The sequence below is a fragment of the Panthera tigris genome, chromosome C2, assembly GCF_018350195.1.
Source record: "Panthera tigris isolate Pti1 chromosome C2, P.tigris_Pti1_mat1.1, whole genome shotgun sequence".
NCBI classification, from domain to species: Eukaryota; Metazoa; Chordata; class Mammalia; order Carnivora; family Felidae; genus Panthera; species Panthera tigris.
Window position 1 is genome coordinate 67,219,668 of NC_056668.1, and position 15,387 is coordinate 67,235,054.

The 15,387-nt window shown below is 39.3% G+C and overlaps 1 protein-coding gene across 1 annotated transcript in view; it reads left to right on the plus strand.

Annotated features, from left to right (window-relative positions):
• The window catches only part of CASR (calcium sensing receptor), a 76,695-nt gene that overhangs the window by 43,612 nt on the left and 17,696 nt on the right, over positions 1 to 15,387 (plus strand). The window contains exons 2-4 of the mRNA XM_042956734.1: positions 3,701 to 4,124; positions 6,688 to 6,994; positions 9,918 to 10,802. Of these exons, the coding sequence (XP_042812668.1) occupies positions 3,940 to 4,124; positions 6,688 to 6,994; positions 9,918 to 10,802 (1,377 nt within the window). The 5' untranslated portion in view covers positions 3,701 to 3,939. The remainder of the gene's footprint in view (positions 1 to 3,700; positions 4,125 to 6,687; positions 6,995 to 9,917; positions 10,803 to 15,387) is intronic.

Sequence of the window (15,387 nt, forward strand, 5' to 3'; positions counted from 1 at the left end):
TGTGTTTACAATATTTTTTTGCAAGAAGGCAAACACTATTATATGATTTAAATGAAATGAACTTATAGTAAGGAAAGCAAATGAGTTTACTTGTGACTCTTGGATAGATGTTGTTAATATAAGAAGAAATACAATAACAATAGCTTAAACAAGCTAGCTTTTTTTATGTCACGTAAAAGTCCAGAAACAGTCTGATACAAAGGTTCTGCTCCATGAAACAGTCAGCTCATGGCACCATCATTCCCTAAGATATGGCTCATGGTTCAAGATGGGCTCCAGCTGTCACATATACCTCCATGCCTCAGAATGAAGGAAGAGGGATGAAGAAGGGACAAAGGACAAACACTCTTTCTCAGGCAGTTTCTTGGAGGCTACCACAGAGCATATCAGCTTACATCCCACTGGCCAAAACTTAGTCATATGACAACACATAATTATATAGGAAGTTGAGGAAAGTGGTTTTTATTTTAGATAACGATTTACCCAGCTAAAAACTATTTTAGTGTGTCATAAAAGGAGTACAGATATGAGGGATACAATTAGACGTCTCTACTGCAGATACTGAAACTGAAGTGTTAGTGATTAGTCAAGAACTTTAGTATTCTAATTACTGTAAACTGAAGTCACAATGATGAACTCCAATTGTTAATCCACCATGCTATGATCACACTTGGTATTGGTCTGATTGTCACTATCAATGACAGAAGCAGTGAGATAGAAGGAAAAGAAAGCTTTTGCAAAAAAGAAATGGGGGGGGGGCGGTGGCAAGGGGAATCTGGCTAAGGCAGTGACAACAGCAATGGAAAGGGGATGGCAGGGTGGAGAGAGGTGGTAGAATCAACAGGACAAAGTGATTGGATATTGGAGGAAAGGGAGAATGAGGATCTAGAATGATTCAGCTTTAAAGTAAATTAGACCCTAGTAATTGGACTAAAAAGGGTGGTTTGGAGACTGCATTAGACTGGTGGAGTTAACGGCTGCAAATTGACCTGAAATCTCCACTTGATCTATTACTTCTTGCCATGAATTTTCTTTTGAATGGACTAATGAAGTTAATAAACTTCTCCAAGTAGTTAATCTTTCACAGGAAAAAATTTAACAGTTCTTAGTGACCTACCTTAACCAGTCATAATGTTCCCTCTCCTAATTCAGTACACTACTTGCAACTCCTTAAAATTCTGAGTTCTTGAGGCATTCTTAATTCAAGTGCCAGAATTTCTCACTTGAGTAAGCTGAAAGTGGAGTTGGTACTGCCTTCTTTACAGTTGTGAAATTTAAAATACATTAGATGTTTTAAAGGACCTGACACAATGCCTGGTTCAATAAATGCTAGTTTCTGTCTTCTTCCAAAGTGCTTTCTTTTTTATGCATTGACTCAACAGACATTTACTTAGCAGTTACTATTTCAAGACACTGGGCTAAGTGCTGAGGAGCACAGCTGAATTCAGTCATTGAAACCAAAGTTATAATATTCTTTTTCACTTCTGAATGTTGAGGTAAATTCTGATCCTCTACACCAGTGTACTTGCCCCTGTACTGGGGGTTTCTCAGGCTAGGGAACTGCATATGTTTGTTATCTTTGTATTCTCAGATCTTAGCACATGTACTTATGAATGCACAACCAAGAAATGAAGCCCAAAATCTAAATACAGGACCAGAGTCTGAAAACTAGGATAGCTGTGGGTGTCCAGACATTGTTGGAGACAATTCTAGGAATGTTGAGTGTCTGCTGGGGTGCTTCTTCCATATGGCGCCCAGTACCCTCTGCTAGAATAGCTGACAGAGGAGGAGGTAGGGTTCCTAAAGGGCAAGAAATAGCATACGACAATGATTAAGGGTTTCGGCTCTAGAATCAGACATTTATACATGTAATTATAATAAAGTGTGAAAAATCTCCCAAGAGGAGAACTCCAAGATCCAAGATGTAAAAGATTATAACAGATTAGACCTGCCTAGTCTGAGGGTCCAGATAAGACCTCCTTGAAGAGTCCTATAAGTTGCTCACTGTACAGCTGAGGGGTTAGTATGAGTGGAAATCCAGCCTGTGCTCCACTCCCAAGCTGGATGCCTTAGTACAAGGCTGTGTCTACCCCACAGGAGATTTTTTTCTCCATTCACATAAAGACCCCACAGTTTGGCAAGCTATGCCTCATGGTTATAAGCATCGGAAAGGTAAAAGATAAGTAGATGTTTTCCAGGCAAGGTTTAGGCCAGAGGGACCAATGAGGGGGAACAGCATGTGTGAGGTCTGGGGATTTTACGAAGGGTCTGGTGTAATTCAGGAACTGAAAGAATTTTAGCATGGCTGGAGTGTAGAGTTCAAAGAGAAGACCACCAAGAGTGAGGCTGGAAAGGTATTCATTACAGCTAGCATTTTCTGTGAGTTTACTAGTTACACTATGTTAATGGCTCTACATGCATTATTTTAATGAGATCACAGAAAGTGACTTTACCAAAGTCATATGTTAGAAAACAGTGAAACTATGATTCAAAGCCAGTTTTAACTTCAGAGCCTGTGCTCCAAACCATATGTTCCATGACATCCAAAGATCTGCAAAGGCAGGCTGCAAAGGGATAAAACCAGAGGCAAGAATGCTTATTAGGGAATAGTTGCAGAAATCCCGGTATGAAATGCTGGCAGACTTAAGATGGCCTTGGAAATGGAAGGGAGTAGATGGATTCCAGAGATTTAGGAAGGAGAATCTACAGGACTTGGTGGTTGTTTGAATATGAAAGGCAATGATGAGGAGAGAGGGGAGGAGGCTAGGATGACTCTTCATTTTGTGTCTTTGTGGATGGTACGTCATTTGCTGAGATTAAAAAACAAGCAGCAACAAATCTGGGAGGAAGATGAGTTTAGAGCCTGTCAAGTTGGAAGCACCTGTGGGACATCCAGGTAGAGATGACCAGTTGACAGTTCAGGGCTGGTCCTGAACCTCAGGAGAAGCTGTATAGTTACCCAACATCAACGTATCATTGGTAATTGACTCACAGAGAGGGTGAGATAGAGAGCAAAGAGTTCCTACTAGGATAATCATGCTAAAGTAGAAACTTTTCCTTAAATCTAGTAGTCGAGTCTTACAACATAATCTGAGCTTTGATTTATCTGCGTCCTTTTACAAGAACTATTCCTCAAATGTTTGTGGAGTGTCCTATTACAAACTGAAACCAGATATCTGTGATAAACAGGTACAAAAAAGGGAAGCCACCATAAGAAAGAAAGCATAAAGAATAAATGGCCTTTTCTGACATTTTTGTTTGATTTAAAGCCAGATTTAAACTTGAGTATGACTCATTCTATATTTTCTATAAGAACATAGGTGGTGAATAAAATATTATTTATATTATACTAATGCAAGAAACTGCTTCTCCTAGGAAAATTCTATGCATTATTCACGCAGAAGAATGAATGGATTAAAATCCAGCAATAACATCAGTGGGGTCCCTAGCTTATCAATGACCTCTTTAAAATGTGGCCTCACAATTGAACATAGTCCTTCTCCAATATGGGCAACTGACGTTTTCTGTATCTTACATGAAGTACTAAAAAAACATAGTCTAAGACTCTTAAGTCATGCTGTCCCCTCCTGCTACCCCTCAACCTCTCTAAATGGAAATTCTAAGCTACCTCAGTTATAGTCATCATAACAAGATGGGATTTAGGCTTAGCTGAATTCATTTTGTCTCTCTTTTCTTTTAGAAAGCATCACAGTCTTCACATGATGTGGCTTCTAAAGACTCAAGGACCACCCACCTTACCAGTCTGCAATGGCAAAGGCAGAAATGGATATTCAAACACCACAGCTTCCATTCTGTTATTAATCACTCTGTAGACATGTGCCACCACTACAGGGAGTGAACTGCACCAAGGGGGAAAAGTTCCAGGGGCCCCCGAACCACCAGCACTCTTGTTTCTCCCCCTGGAGAGAAAGCAGAACTATGGCATTTTATAGCTGTTGTTTGATCCTCTTGGCAATTACCTGGTGCATTTCTGCCTATGGGCCTGACCAACGAGCTCAGAAGAAAGGGGACATTATCCTTGGGGGGCTCTTTCCTATTCATTTTGGAGTAGCAGCCAAAGATCAAGATCTAAAGTCAAGGCCAGAGTCTGTGGAATGTATCAGGTAAGGAAAGGAGCCAAGTCAGAGAGTCTCTTCTCTTCTGGTGGTTGGAGAAAAGCTGTATCAAACCCAAAATAATTTTTTTTTTCAAACTTGGTTTTATTTTTTTCAAAAATGGTGAGTGGTAGTCATGCTGAAATTATTCCATGACCCTCTTTAAAAGAAAGTTTTCAAAAAGTAAAATGTCAAATATACTGAATAGAAAAATCCATGGCCTGTTGGGAGTATGTGCCAGTCACTTGGTAACTGAGTTGTCATTGTTCATATCTGGCGGCAGTGTTGCTTAATGGAAGACTAAGTACCTAGAAGGCAATTTATTATAGGTCTTGCAAACCTGAGTAGTAACATCTCCCATTTACCTTAAGTGCCCCAAAGGTCAATAATACCTGAGTGTTAGCTGCCTTATTCTCATTTTTTTTTTTTAAAGGATTTTAAAGTTGAAAGAAACGTCAGTGGCTGGCATGACCCAGGCATCTACAAAATGCAGTCTATAGTATTTTGGAAGCCCTTCGTATAGAAGGCTGAAATCCTCTTGTTTAACACAGAATATACCTAACACCGATGGGAGAAACCACAGAATCCATCTAAATCTCTCACTGAACTCTTTCTTCAGCCATGTGAAGACAGCTAACTTATCCCATTGAATCACTTCTTTTCCAGGCCTGAATCTGTTTTCTGAACAATTACTTCATGACTTGATTTCCCTCCATTTGAGGCTCCCTAATTTATCATGACTCTAGCAGAATATGGCACCTAGAATTAGGCAGTTCCTTCAAACAAAATCTGACTTCCACAGAGTAGAATGGACTGTACATCACCTCCCTTCACAAGGATATCAGAGACCGTGACTGCACCCCAAGTCTTTACCCAACTTCTAAGAGAAAATAACACTTTCTCTCTAAGACTTGCAATGTTCAGAAGGGATCCAGCACTCTTCCATGGTCTCCCTGATTGCTGGAAAATGAACATGAAAACTAGAATTGCTCCAACAAAACTGGATTTCTGTTCATGTTCTAATGAGAGCTTTAAAATTAGATAGCATTTTCACATTTTTCTCATAAATACAGAAAAACTAAGTACAGAATTTCAACTATGCTGATCATATTCTCCATATAACCCATTTGGACAAATATCTTCTTTGTTGTATCCTGCTGACCAGAGTTGTGCGTGTGCCATGTATATACCTAAGGTTAAGCAAAAAGCCCTGGAATACTATATTTTTTAAATTATATTAAAGAAAGATAGTAAAATCAGTTTAGCAGTATAAATGTTTTATGTAAAGAAAAATTCTATAATCTCTCTTAACTTAAAACTTAACTTTTAACTTAAGGTTTAAAACAAATAACTAAACAACAACAAAAAAATGATGGAAACATAAAGAAAATGACTAAGAGAAAAGGTCACATTAAAAGTTAGGAAACTGGGTGGAGGGGAATAAATTAGGAATCTTGGGGCACCTGGGTGGGCTCAGTTGGTTAAGTGTCTGACTTCGGCTCAGGTCCTGATCTCACAGTCATGAATTCGAGCCCCACATTGGGCTCTCTGCTGTCAGTGCAGAGCCCACTTCAGATCCTCTGTCTCCCTCTCTCTCTGCGTTTCTCTGCCCCTCTTTGCATGCATTCTCTCTCTCAAAAATAAATAAACATTTAAAAAATAAATACATAAAAATAAAAGTTTGGAACCTAAACAACACAGTGGAGTACAGCAAATATTTCTTACCTCCTGCCATTGAGTTCAAGTAGTATAACCTACCATATAAAGAGAGAACCTGTGGAGTTGTTACATTTCCTCCTTTGGACGTTGATACACTGATTTAGCATACTTAACTAGCCCTCACTCTGAGCTAAATCTTGGGAGAGTGAAAACTATGTAACTGACCCTACTTCTCTTTGTTTAATTTGCTCGATTTTTATTTAAAATAATGTTCTTTGAAAAGCAATGCATACTCATTTTTTAAAACAGAATATATAAATAAACCAAAAGCCCACAATTTTAAAAGCCATTGCTCCACCACCCAGAAATAATCACTATTTGTAAACAGCCTTCCTACATGTTTGTTTGTTTGTTTGTTTACAAAGATGAGCTCTATCATCTCCCTTTCCCCTTTGACCTCCAGTAATGTCATAATCTAAATTTGTGACTCTGAAAATCTGAGGTTAGTTTTAGGCTCCTACATATTAAAATCCTAATTTTATTTATATTTTCTGTAGTCCTTTTTTAAAAATATCTGTATTATTTTTAATACTTTAGATCAGCAACTTCAAACTTTTTGCTGGATGAAGCAGATACAAATTATTCATTCTATTACTAATAACAATCTTTGCTACCATTGCTTCCTCTGTGTAAGGCACCAGGCTGAGAATTTTACATAATTATCTCATGTTCACAGCTATCATATGAGGTAGGCATTGTCCCCATTTTACAGAGAGTAAAATGAGTCTCAAAGAACACATCATGAAAACAAAGAATAACACAGCCATGATTCAAACCGAGCTTTGCCCAGTCCCTACTCTTAAGTGGTTGACCAGAAAGCCTCCCATTTTCTTCCATTTCTTCTTTCTTGCAGGTATAATTTCCGCGGGTTTCGCTGGTTACAAGCAATGATATTTGCCATCGAGGAAATAAACAGCAGCCCAGTCCTTCTTCCCAACATGACACTGGGATACAGGATATTTGACACTTGCAACACTGTTTCTAAAGCCTTGGAGGCCACTCTGAGTTTTGTGGCACAAAATAAAATTGATTCTCTGAACCTCGACGAGTTCTGCAACTGCTCAGAGCATATCCCCTCTACTATCGCTGTGGTGGGAGCAACTGGTTCGGGCATCTCCACAGCGGTGGCAAACCTGCTGGGCCTCTTCTACATTCCCCAGGTACACATGACTTCTTATATGGGGCAATGCGGGCAGGGATCAGGACTCGAGTGACTTCCATGCCCAGTGTCCATACAGCTTGCTATTTTCCTATCTCTGGCTTTACACTGGCACCAAAAAAACCCCTTCTAATTAGTAGGGGCACTGTACCATGACCATTTGGGATTTCTGAGACCCCAATATCAACCATGTCCACTAAACCTTCACAACTCTTCCAAAATTCTTTTAAACATACCTTGTGTAAAACTTTGCCTTTTTTGCCAGGTATTTATTTTCCATTCCATTCCTTTAGTAAATGACCATTCTTCTACCTTTACTAAAAGGAATGAGGCCATATGATGTAAACTTACCTTTCAAACTCAAAATCTGTCCCTAATCCTATTCCTTTAAAATTCTGCCTCTCTAACTTCTGGCTTAAAGTTTAGCTCAGGGGGAAGCAGAGTATATTTTCTCACAGAACAAGAACTTAATCATTGTCTTGCACATTCCAGAATGGAAAATATTCTATTTCGTTCAACAATATTTATAGAGCACATATGAACAAATAGTGTCCACCCTGCAGGAACTCACCCTAGATGAGGAGATGTCTGCATTTTCAAATGCTAACAATTCACTGAAACAAGTGCTTTAATAAACATTTGTTCAAAGTTGCATATTTTTCCCCTATGGAGCAAATCTTTTTTCATGTTAATATTTATAGATCTATGACATCATTTTATAATACTGAAAAGTTGGAAACAACCTAAATGTCCATGGATGAGAGAATCAGCTCAATTGTAATACATCCTTTACATCAATTTTAAAATTATAGATCATGCTTTAAATTTATTTTTTTCAATGTTTAATATTTAAAATTTGTTAAGAGTACCTTTGATAAATTCACATTTATATGTTGGGAGGTCCCCATTTCTTTGGTGATAGACATTATCCTTTTATATTCATGTGGCAACTGAAAAAGACTTGTCATCATTTCCCGAATCCTTACTTCAGGGAATTAAAGGTGTTTCCCATGGGGAAGCCCTGGCTTTATAACTTTTGCACAAAATGATCTAATAATGGTCGGTAAATGTGTTGGGTAAGATGCAAATATGCATCTTATAAATTTTGCATATTGTACAGTATTTTTTTAATACACAGTGAAAGTAAGTTTTTGTGGCCAAGAGGCACAAGGTATAATTGTGGATAAGGTAAATAAAGAATATAAATGTAAAGGTTTTAATTTTTTATGGTTTGGATGAAAGACAAGGTTAAGCTAAATTTGAATTATTAAAGTGTCATGAAGACTATAATTCTCAGTCAAAACAATGTAAGTATATCTACACTAATGTTTCTCTTCCATGACTGCATGTTAGAATCACATGGGGAGCCTTAAAAACTGATACCTGGGTTTCACACCATAGAGATCCTGGTTTAATTGATATGAGATGCAGCCTGGGCATCAGGAGTTTTGAAAGCTCCCAAGGTGATCCTAATGTGCACCAGAACTGGGAGCCACTGCTCTGCAGGGTAGGGGCAGAGGCCAAGGGCATTTCTTATGCTACTCATGCCACCAAGTGGATGGAACAAGCAGACCAGCTAGAAAAGTTCTGGACAGAAGTTTTCTGACTCATTCATGAAATTCTCCCCTCTCACAATATAAGAAAGTTTTGTGTATTTTTAAGAGTTGTTTTTTTTTCTTTGTGGGGAGAACTGGTAGTGAAGTAGTATTTACCCCCCTCATTCCTAGTTTCTTTTTAAAAACTAGACAAATATTATAAATGCATTCTTTAAGAGAAACATATTCATAGTAGATATATTTGTAATTTTAATCCTTTTAAAACCCTTTTCAACCCATTTTTCAAAAAGAAGAAGTAAACATTAATGGATAAATTTACAAAATGCCTGAGTAGGTTTTTCATTTGCAAAAATCTGACAGAAGCCTGTTGTTTGGGTCTGCAAGTAGAGCTCTGTGAAAACAACAACATCTCAATAAATTACTTAATCTAACTACCTACACCTCATGATCTCTCATAATAGAGCAAGAAGGGGCTTGCTGATAAGAGAAAAAACTGTCAATTTTATATTGTAACTTCCAAAATCAAAGCTCTTGTCAGAAAAATCATGCTCTTTAGCAAAGTTGGTTGTGGTCTTTCATACACCAATGTCTTTCATGTTTTTGATGTAGAAACTATTCATTGGTAAGAAGAAATATATTGGAAAATTCATTTTAAAACACTAAACATAGAAAACTAATTGTTTCAATGGGTGAGAAATATTAAAGACATTCCCCCCAATTTTTTAACTTAGTTTCCTTTAAAATCTCTCTAGAAAACTAGAGAAAAGAACTATTAAACTCTCCTTCGTTAACAAGAGGGAGACTAACTGGAGACTGAAGGAGAGAACCTAGACAGACTAGGAAAGAAGAACCCCTTGGGGCTCCTCTGAAGAGCCTTAGGTTTATCACCCACAGAGAATTGCATTCCTTCCAGAAGTGAGTCATGGACACAGTGTTCATCATAGTAAAGGGGAAGCTAAATGTTTAGATCAGAACCTGGACATAACAGGAAGAAGTGTACATGGATATATGATAACCAATGAGACATCACAAAGGAAGTTAGGAGCAACTTTGCAACAGCGTGTAAAGACTCTCCTTGAAAGGGTAAGTAGATTCTACTATTGTTGGGTTGACTTTATGGCCAGACCCATTTCTGAAAGTGGCATTGTGAAGAATCACCCACTGGGAATTAGAATGCTCCCCCAAAGACTGACTGATGCTTGAGTGCTCACACTGGAGAGGAACATATTCTGGTTGTCTTCATCCTTTCATCCCATCTGCAATGAACAGCATGTTTGATAAATTAATGAATGCTCAAAAAGCCAACCCCACAGAGCCTTGAGGTTCATCTGGCATCTCATTCACTCATTCATCCTATGTTCTTTCCAGGTCAGCTATGCCTCCTCCAGCAGACTCCTCAGCAACAAAAATCAGTTCAAGTCCTTTCTCCGTACCATCCCCAATGATGAACACCAGGCCACTGCCATGGCAGACATTATCGAGTATTTCCGCTGGAACTGGGTGGGCACAATTGCTGCTGATGATGACTACGGCCGGCCAGGGATTGAGAAGTTTCGAGAGGAAGCTGAGGAGAGGGACATCTGCATCGACTTCAGTGAACTCATCTCCCAGTATTCTGATGAAGAAGAGATCCAGCAAGTGGTGGAGGTGATCCAGAATTCCACAGCCAAAGTCATTGTTGTTTTCTCTAGTGGCCCAGACCTTGAACCCCTTATCAAGGAGATTGTCCGGCGTAATATCACAGGGAGGATCTGGCTGGCCAGCGAGGCCTGGGCCAGCTCTTCCTTGATTGCCATGCCCGAGTACTTCCATGTGGTTGGAGGCACCATTGGATTCGCTCTGAAGGCTGGACAGATCCCAGGTTTCCGGGAATTCCTGCAGAAAGTCCATCCCAGAAAGTCTGTCCACAATGGTTTTGCCAAGGAGTTTTGGGAAGAAACCTTTAACTGCCACCTCCAAGAAGGTGCTAAAGGACCTTTAGCACTGGACACTTTCCTGAGAGGTCATGAAGAAGGTGGTGGCAGGATAAGCAATAGCTCCACTGCCTTGCGACCTCTCTGTACAGGGGACGAGAACATCAGCAGCGTGGAGACCCCTTACATGGATTATACACATTTACGGATATCCTACAATGTCTACTTAGCAGTCTATTCCATTGCTCATGCCCTGCAAGATATATATACATGCTTACCTGGAAGAGGGCTCTTCACCAATGGTTCCTGCGCAGATATCAAGAAGGTTGAGGCTTGGCAGGTACATACTTCACTTAGATAGCAGTTCACTGTGTAGCAGAATTGGACTGACCCAGGCAAGACAGATAAAGTGGTCACCTCAAAAAGACAGTATCTAAATGATGTTGCTATACATAGCTTTGGGTTCAAATTGCCTTTTCAAACATTCTAAGTAACTGACTTCTGCAAAATTGATAGTAATTTAATTTGGTTATCTGTTTAAAGCCTTGGTTCAACTGTTCTTTAGTCCAGGGGTTCAGAATAACTAAAGTATGGCCCCTAAGAGCTTTAAAAAAATTTTTTTTAATGTTTATTTATTATTGAGAGACAGAGAGACACAGAGCGTGAGCAAGGGTGGGGTAGAGAGAGGGGGAGACACAGAATCTGAAGTAGGATCCAGGCTCTGAGATGTCAGCACAGATCCCAACGCAGGGCTCAAACCCACAAACTGTGAGATCATGACCTGAGCCGAAGTCGGTTGCCTAACCAACTGAGCCACCCAGGTGCCCCAGCCCCTAAGAGCTTTTAAATATCCTGGAACAGATTTAATACTATGTATTAAATGGAGTACATGGAGTATTTTTACAATTATGGTAAATTACAGATCTTGTCCTCTTATAACAAGTATTAGTTTAGTACCTATTAAATTCCATATGCTAGTGTTATCGCATTTAGCCACTACTTTTACCAAAGTATTATTCACAATATAATGTGATAGACCACCCAACAGGCCAACTAAGCTTAGGACACAGGCAAATCAAGGGCACAGGAAAAAAAAAAAAAAAAAAAAAAAAAAGACAGCTCTCCTTACAAAGATTTGATATTGGATATTTTAAAAATAAACACTGAAGTAGTTATCATAGAAAATAACTGGAACTTAGGTGGAATTCCTACACTCATTTTAGACTTTAGTCTTGTTTTGTATTTTTGAATTGAATTGCACATAGAAGAGACATCATAATTTTTCTCATTTCATAAAATTTCTGAAGATAAAAGTCTGGTCTGACTTAAATCCTACATAGTTGTTCGTGTCTTGTGTAGTTACCTTGATTTTTCAATCAAACCTTGTTTTACACTGCTTTTATTTTTTCCTCAGTTCCAGACTGACCTATCAGAGAGTGCATGATTATAGGGGGAGGGGAGAGAAAACATTCCTGAACATGAGCTGAATGACCCAGTCTCCAGCTTGAGCTCCAGCTCACCCATAAATTAGCTGCATCATCCCTGGCAAGCCACTGTTCTAAGTCAGTCTCTTCATCTGTAAAATGGCCTCAATATCTAGCCCACTTTCTGCCCAAGGTTCTTTTAAAGATGAGATGTGATGACATATGTGAAAGCAATTTATAAACTTTCAAGTTCTAAACAGATGATGATTATTATAGTAGCATTTCAATATGCTTCTAATTAGGCAACCAGGTTAAAAATGATAACTACAACAGCTGTGTATGTAGAACCCTACCACCACAGACCCTTGGGAAAAGGTATAAAGAAACAAAGAATATACAACCTATGTCAGTCATTTTAGAGACTATCATAGGGTAAGGAGCGGTGTCGAGGCTGGCAGAATGAGCCAGGACCTGCAAGTGCTTCTCAGCCCTTCTCTTGTGGGGAAAACCACACTCAGACATCATTGTTGGCTAAAGTTTCTCATCTCTATGAGGTACTTAAAGTCTCCTTCCTTGCACTGCATCACCTGTTTCCTGAACCCTGGCAAAGAAGCACTCTAATGACAGTCAAAGACCAAAAAAGACTTCAAGAGCCATTATGATAAAGAGTGGAGTTTTAAGATGGAGGAACAAAGGGACAATCTTTTAGCAAATACTGTTGTCTTTCCTCCCTTCCCTTCCATGTCTCCTAAAAGGAAGACTCCAGCTCTTGAAAAGCCGACAGGACCAGGGTGGGGTTGAAGGGAAAAGAGGCTTCCAGTGGGTAATTTGACATTTCTGTTCTTCAATGACTCCTTTCCAAACAAGGAAGTAAGATCTAGATTGTCAAGACCAAAGCTTGGGCATATATGAAAAAAGCTGTAAGAATGAGGCTATAGTCAAGAGTGGGACTTTTAGTTCCATACTGTAGAAAACCCAAACCAAACTGGCTTAAACAGAAGAAACTCATATTATTAGTAGCCCATAATACTGAAAATTTCAGAAGTATTCCAGATACAAGTAGATGCTTTCATCTCCATCTCTGTTCCTTATTCCTCAGGGTTAGCAGTTTTCAACCTCTATAATAGCTTCAGGCTCATAAAATCTTTACTACTCGGCTCTTATTTCCCAAGATCTCCTGTATAAGTCCCAGAAACCACACTGATCGACCAGTCTAAGATCACATATCTATCACTGAAGCTAGGAGTGGAGTCCTTTCAAATTACATAGGGAGAGTTAGAGGGGAGTGGACCCCCAAAGGGAAATCAGGGTGTTACCAAAGGAGGAAAAAAGAGAAGCAAAGCAGACAAAATTTAAAAAAACATCCACCACACAGACACCTCAGTTGACCCTACTTACAAGTTAAGATGTGCCCTCCTGGCTCATACACAGTCTGGCACAATTCATTCAGGAGAGGAGACAGAAAAATAGAGTCACAGCTCTAGGGAGGAATAACATGTGGTCATTGGCCAAAATGTCCTGTGTGCTTTCTGTAAAAGCTTCCTTTAAGCCTCAGGAACCCAGGCAGTTGGGTGGGAATTCTAGAATTTAAGATGTTGGCCATGTCTTTTGTATCAGGAGATAGACCAGCAATTATTCACTCTCATTATTTAAAAAAAATTTTTTAATGTTTATTCACTTTTTGAGGGAGCGAGAGAGAGGGAGGGGCAGAGAGAGACAGAGAGAGAGAGAGAGGGAGACCCAGAATCCGAAGCAGGCTCCAGGCTCCAAGCTGTCAGCATGGAGCCTGACACAGGGCTCAAACCCACAAACCGTGAGATCATGACCTGAGCTGAAGTCGGACACTTAACAGACTGAGCCACCCAGGTACCCCTATTCACTCTCATTATTAAGACCTATATGGAAACCTATCACCCCTATAATCTATACAATCTAATGTAAGTATCTCAGCCTAGATTTCAACCCCTACCTTCTCTCAATTCTCTCATAAGCCAACCTGACTGGCACCTCCCCATAAAGCACTTACGAATTTTTGGCATAGCATTTTTGTTTAGATTATATCCCACACCTGAAGCACCATCCATTTTTGTCCCACGTAACACTGTCCACCACAAATTTTTAACTTTTTCAAAATTCACTTTCTCCTAGAAGTCTTCTCAAGTCATACTCCCACATACACGTTTTACAATCTTTCTTCCTCATTTTTGCCATTTATATATTCAGCTTAAATTTCCACAACTCTTTAGTTGACTGAAATAGATTCTTACTAATTAAACTTCTGATTAAATTAGGTCAATCACAAGTTCTTTCTTTTGTTGATGTTTTCCCCACTAAATTTATCAATTCATATCCTTAAAAGTAACACTAACAGATAATTTATGAGCGCACAGCACACAATTCCCTCCTGACCTCCATGGAGATCCCCAAGTCCTTCTCCACTGCTCCTCACCTCTCTCTTCACACTGACTCCTCCACTGGACTGTTCAACACTGTGTCCAGAATGCCTGACACCTGTGTATGTGTAGAATAAATGAAAGAAAGAGTAGTGATCTAGTTGATTTGGCCTGACAACACTACCTAGAGCCCTTTGCAGAGAACTGTTCAATCTAACAACCCACCCTTACTTACATCAATCACTCTGGTTTAGGTATTCTTGGTTTTGATTAGATAAGCCTGGACCACATGCCCAACAATCAAATTTGTATGGAAAATCATGTAAGTGTGGAATCACCTTCTTCCTTCTCTCAGGATGACTGTGCACAAGGCATGCTTCCTACTTCCCCCACCTTACACCAACCACTCACTAGTCAAAAAATAGGTATGCATGATGACAAAACCATGGTGATAACAGAAGCCAAATCAAATTGATCTTCCCAGAAATTGCTAATACTATTGGGATTTGGAGAGGGGTGTGAATTGGGATGAAAACCAGAAGAAATGGAGGGGAGATAAGGATCAGTCTGGATCTCCCAGCACTCTTAGTGTAGGAAGTGGGCAAGAAACAATAGACTCCTTATCTGTGCAAACCATTCTTCATTCACCTCTGTGTGAACAGGGTGCTTTGTATACCCCATCCCATGTTCCCTCTGTGTTAAGTGATGCCATGTGTAAGAACTAGAAATCCTAGACAACAGTGGGGGGGTTTTTAGTGTCTAGTCTTTGGTTTATTTCAATTAGCCATTAGAGTATGTGCCAAGAGGTAATTCCCATTTATGCTCATAATGAGCAACAGTTTGACTTTAAAATCTTTTAGAGGAAATACCCTAAAAGGCCACAAGATGGAAATATTACCACATAAAAGATAATATGTGATCATCTCTGTGTGTGCATGTTGTAAACTATGTGTCTCTCTCTTAATGTGTCTTTCCCAGTGTTTAATTTTCTTTAAAACCCTGTCAGTTTCTCTGTCTGTATGTTATCTTCTATGTGTCAGTCTTTCTTTTAGCTTTTTTCCTTTCTCTTCCCCTTCATTTATTCTTATTTTCCTCATATTTCTCCCTA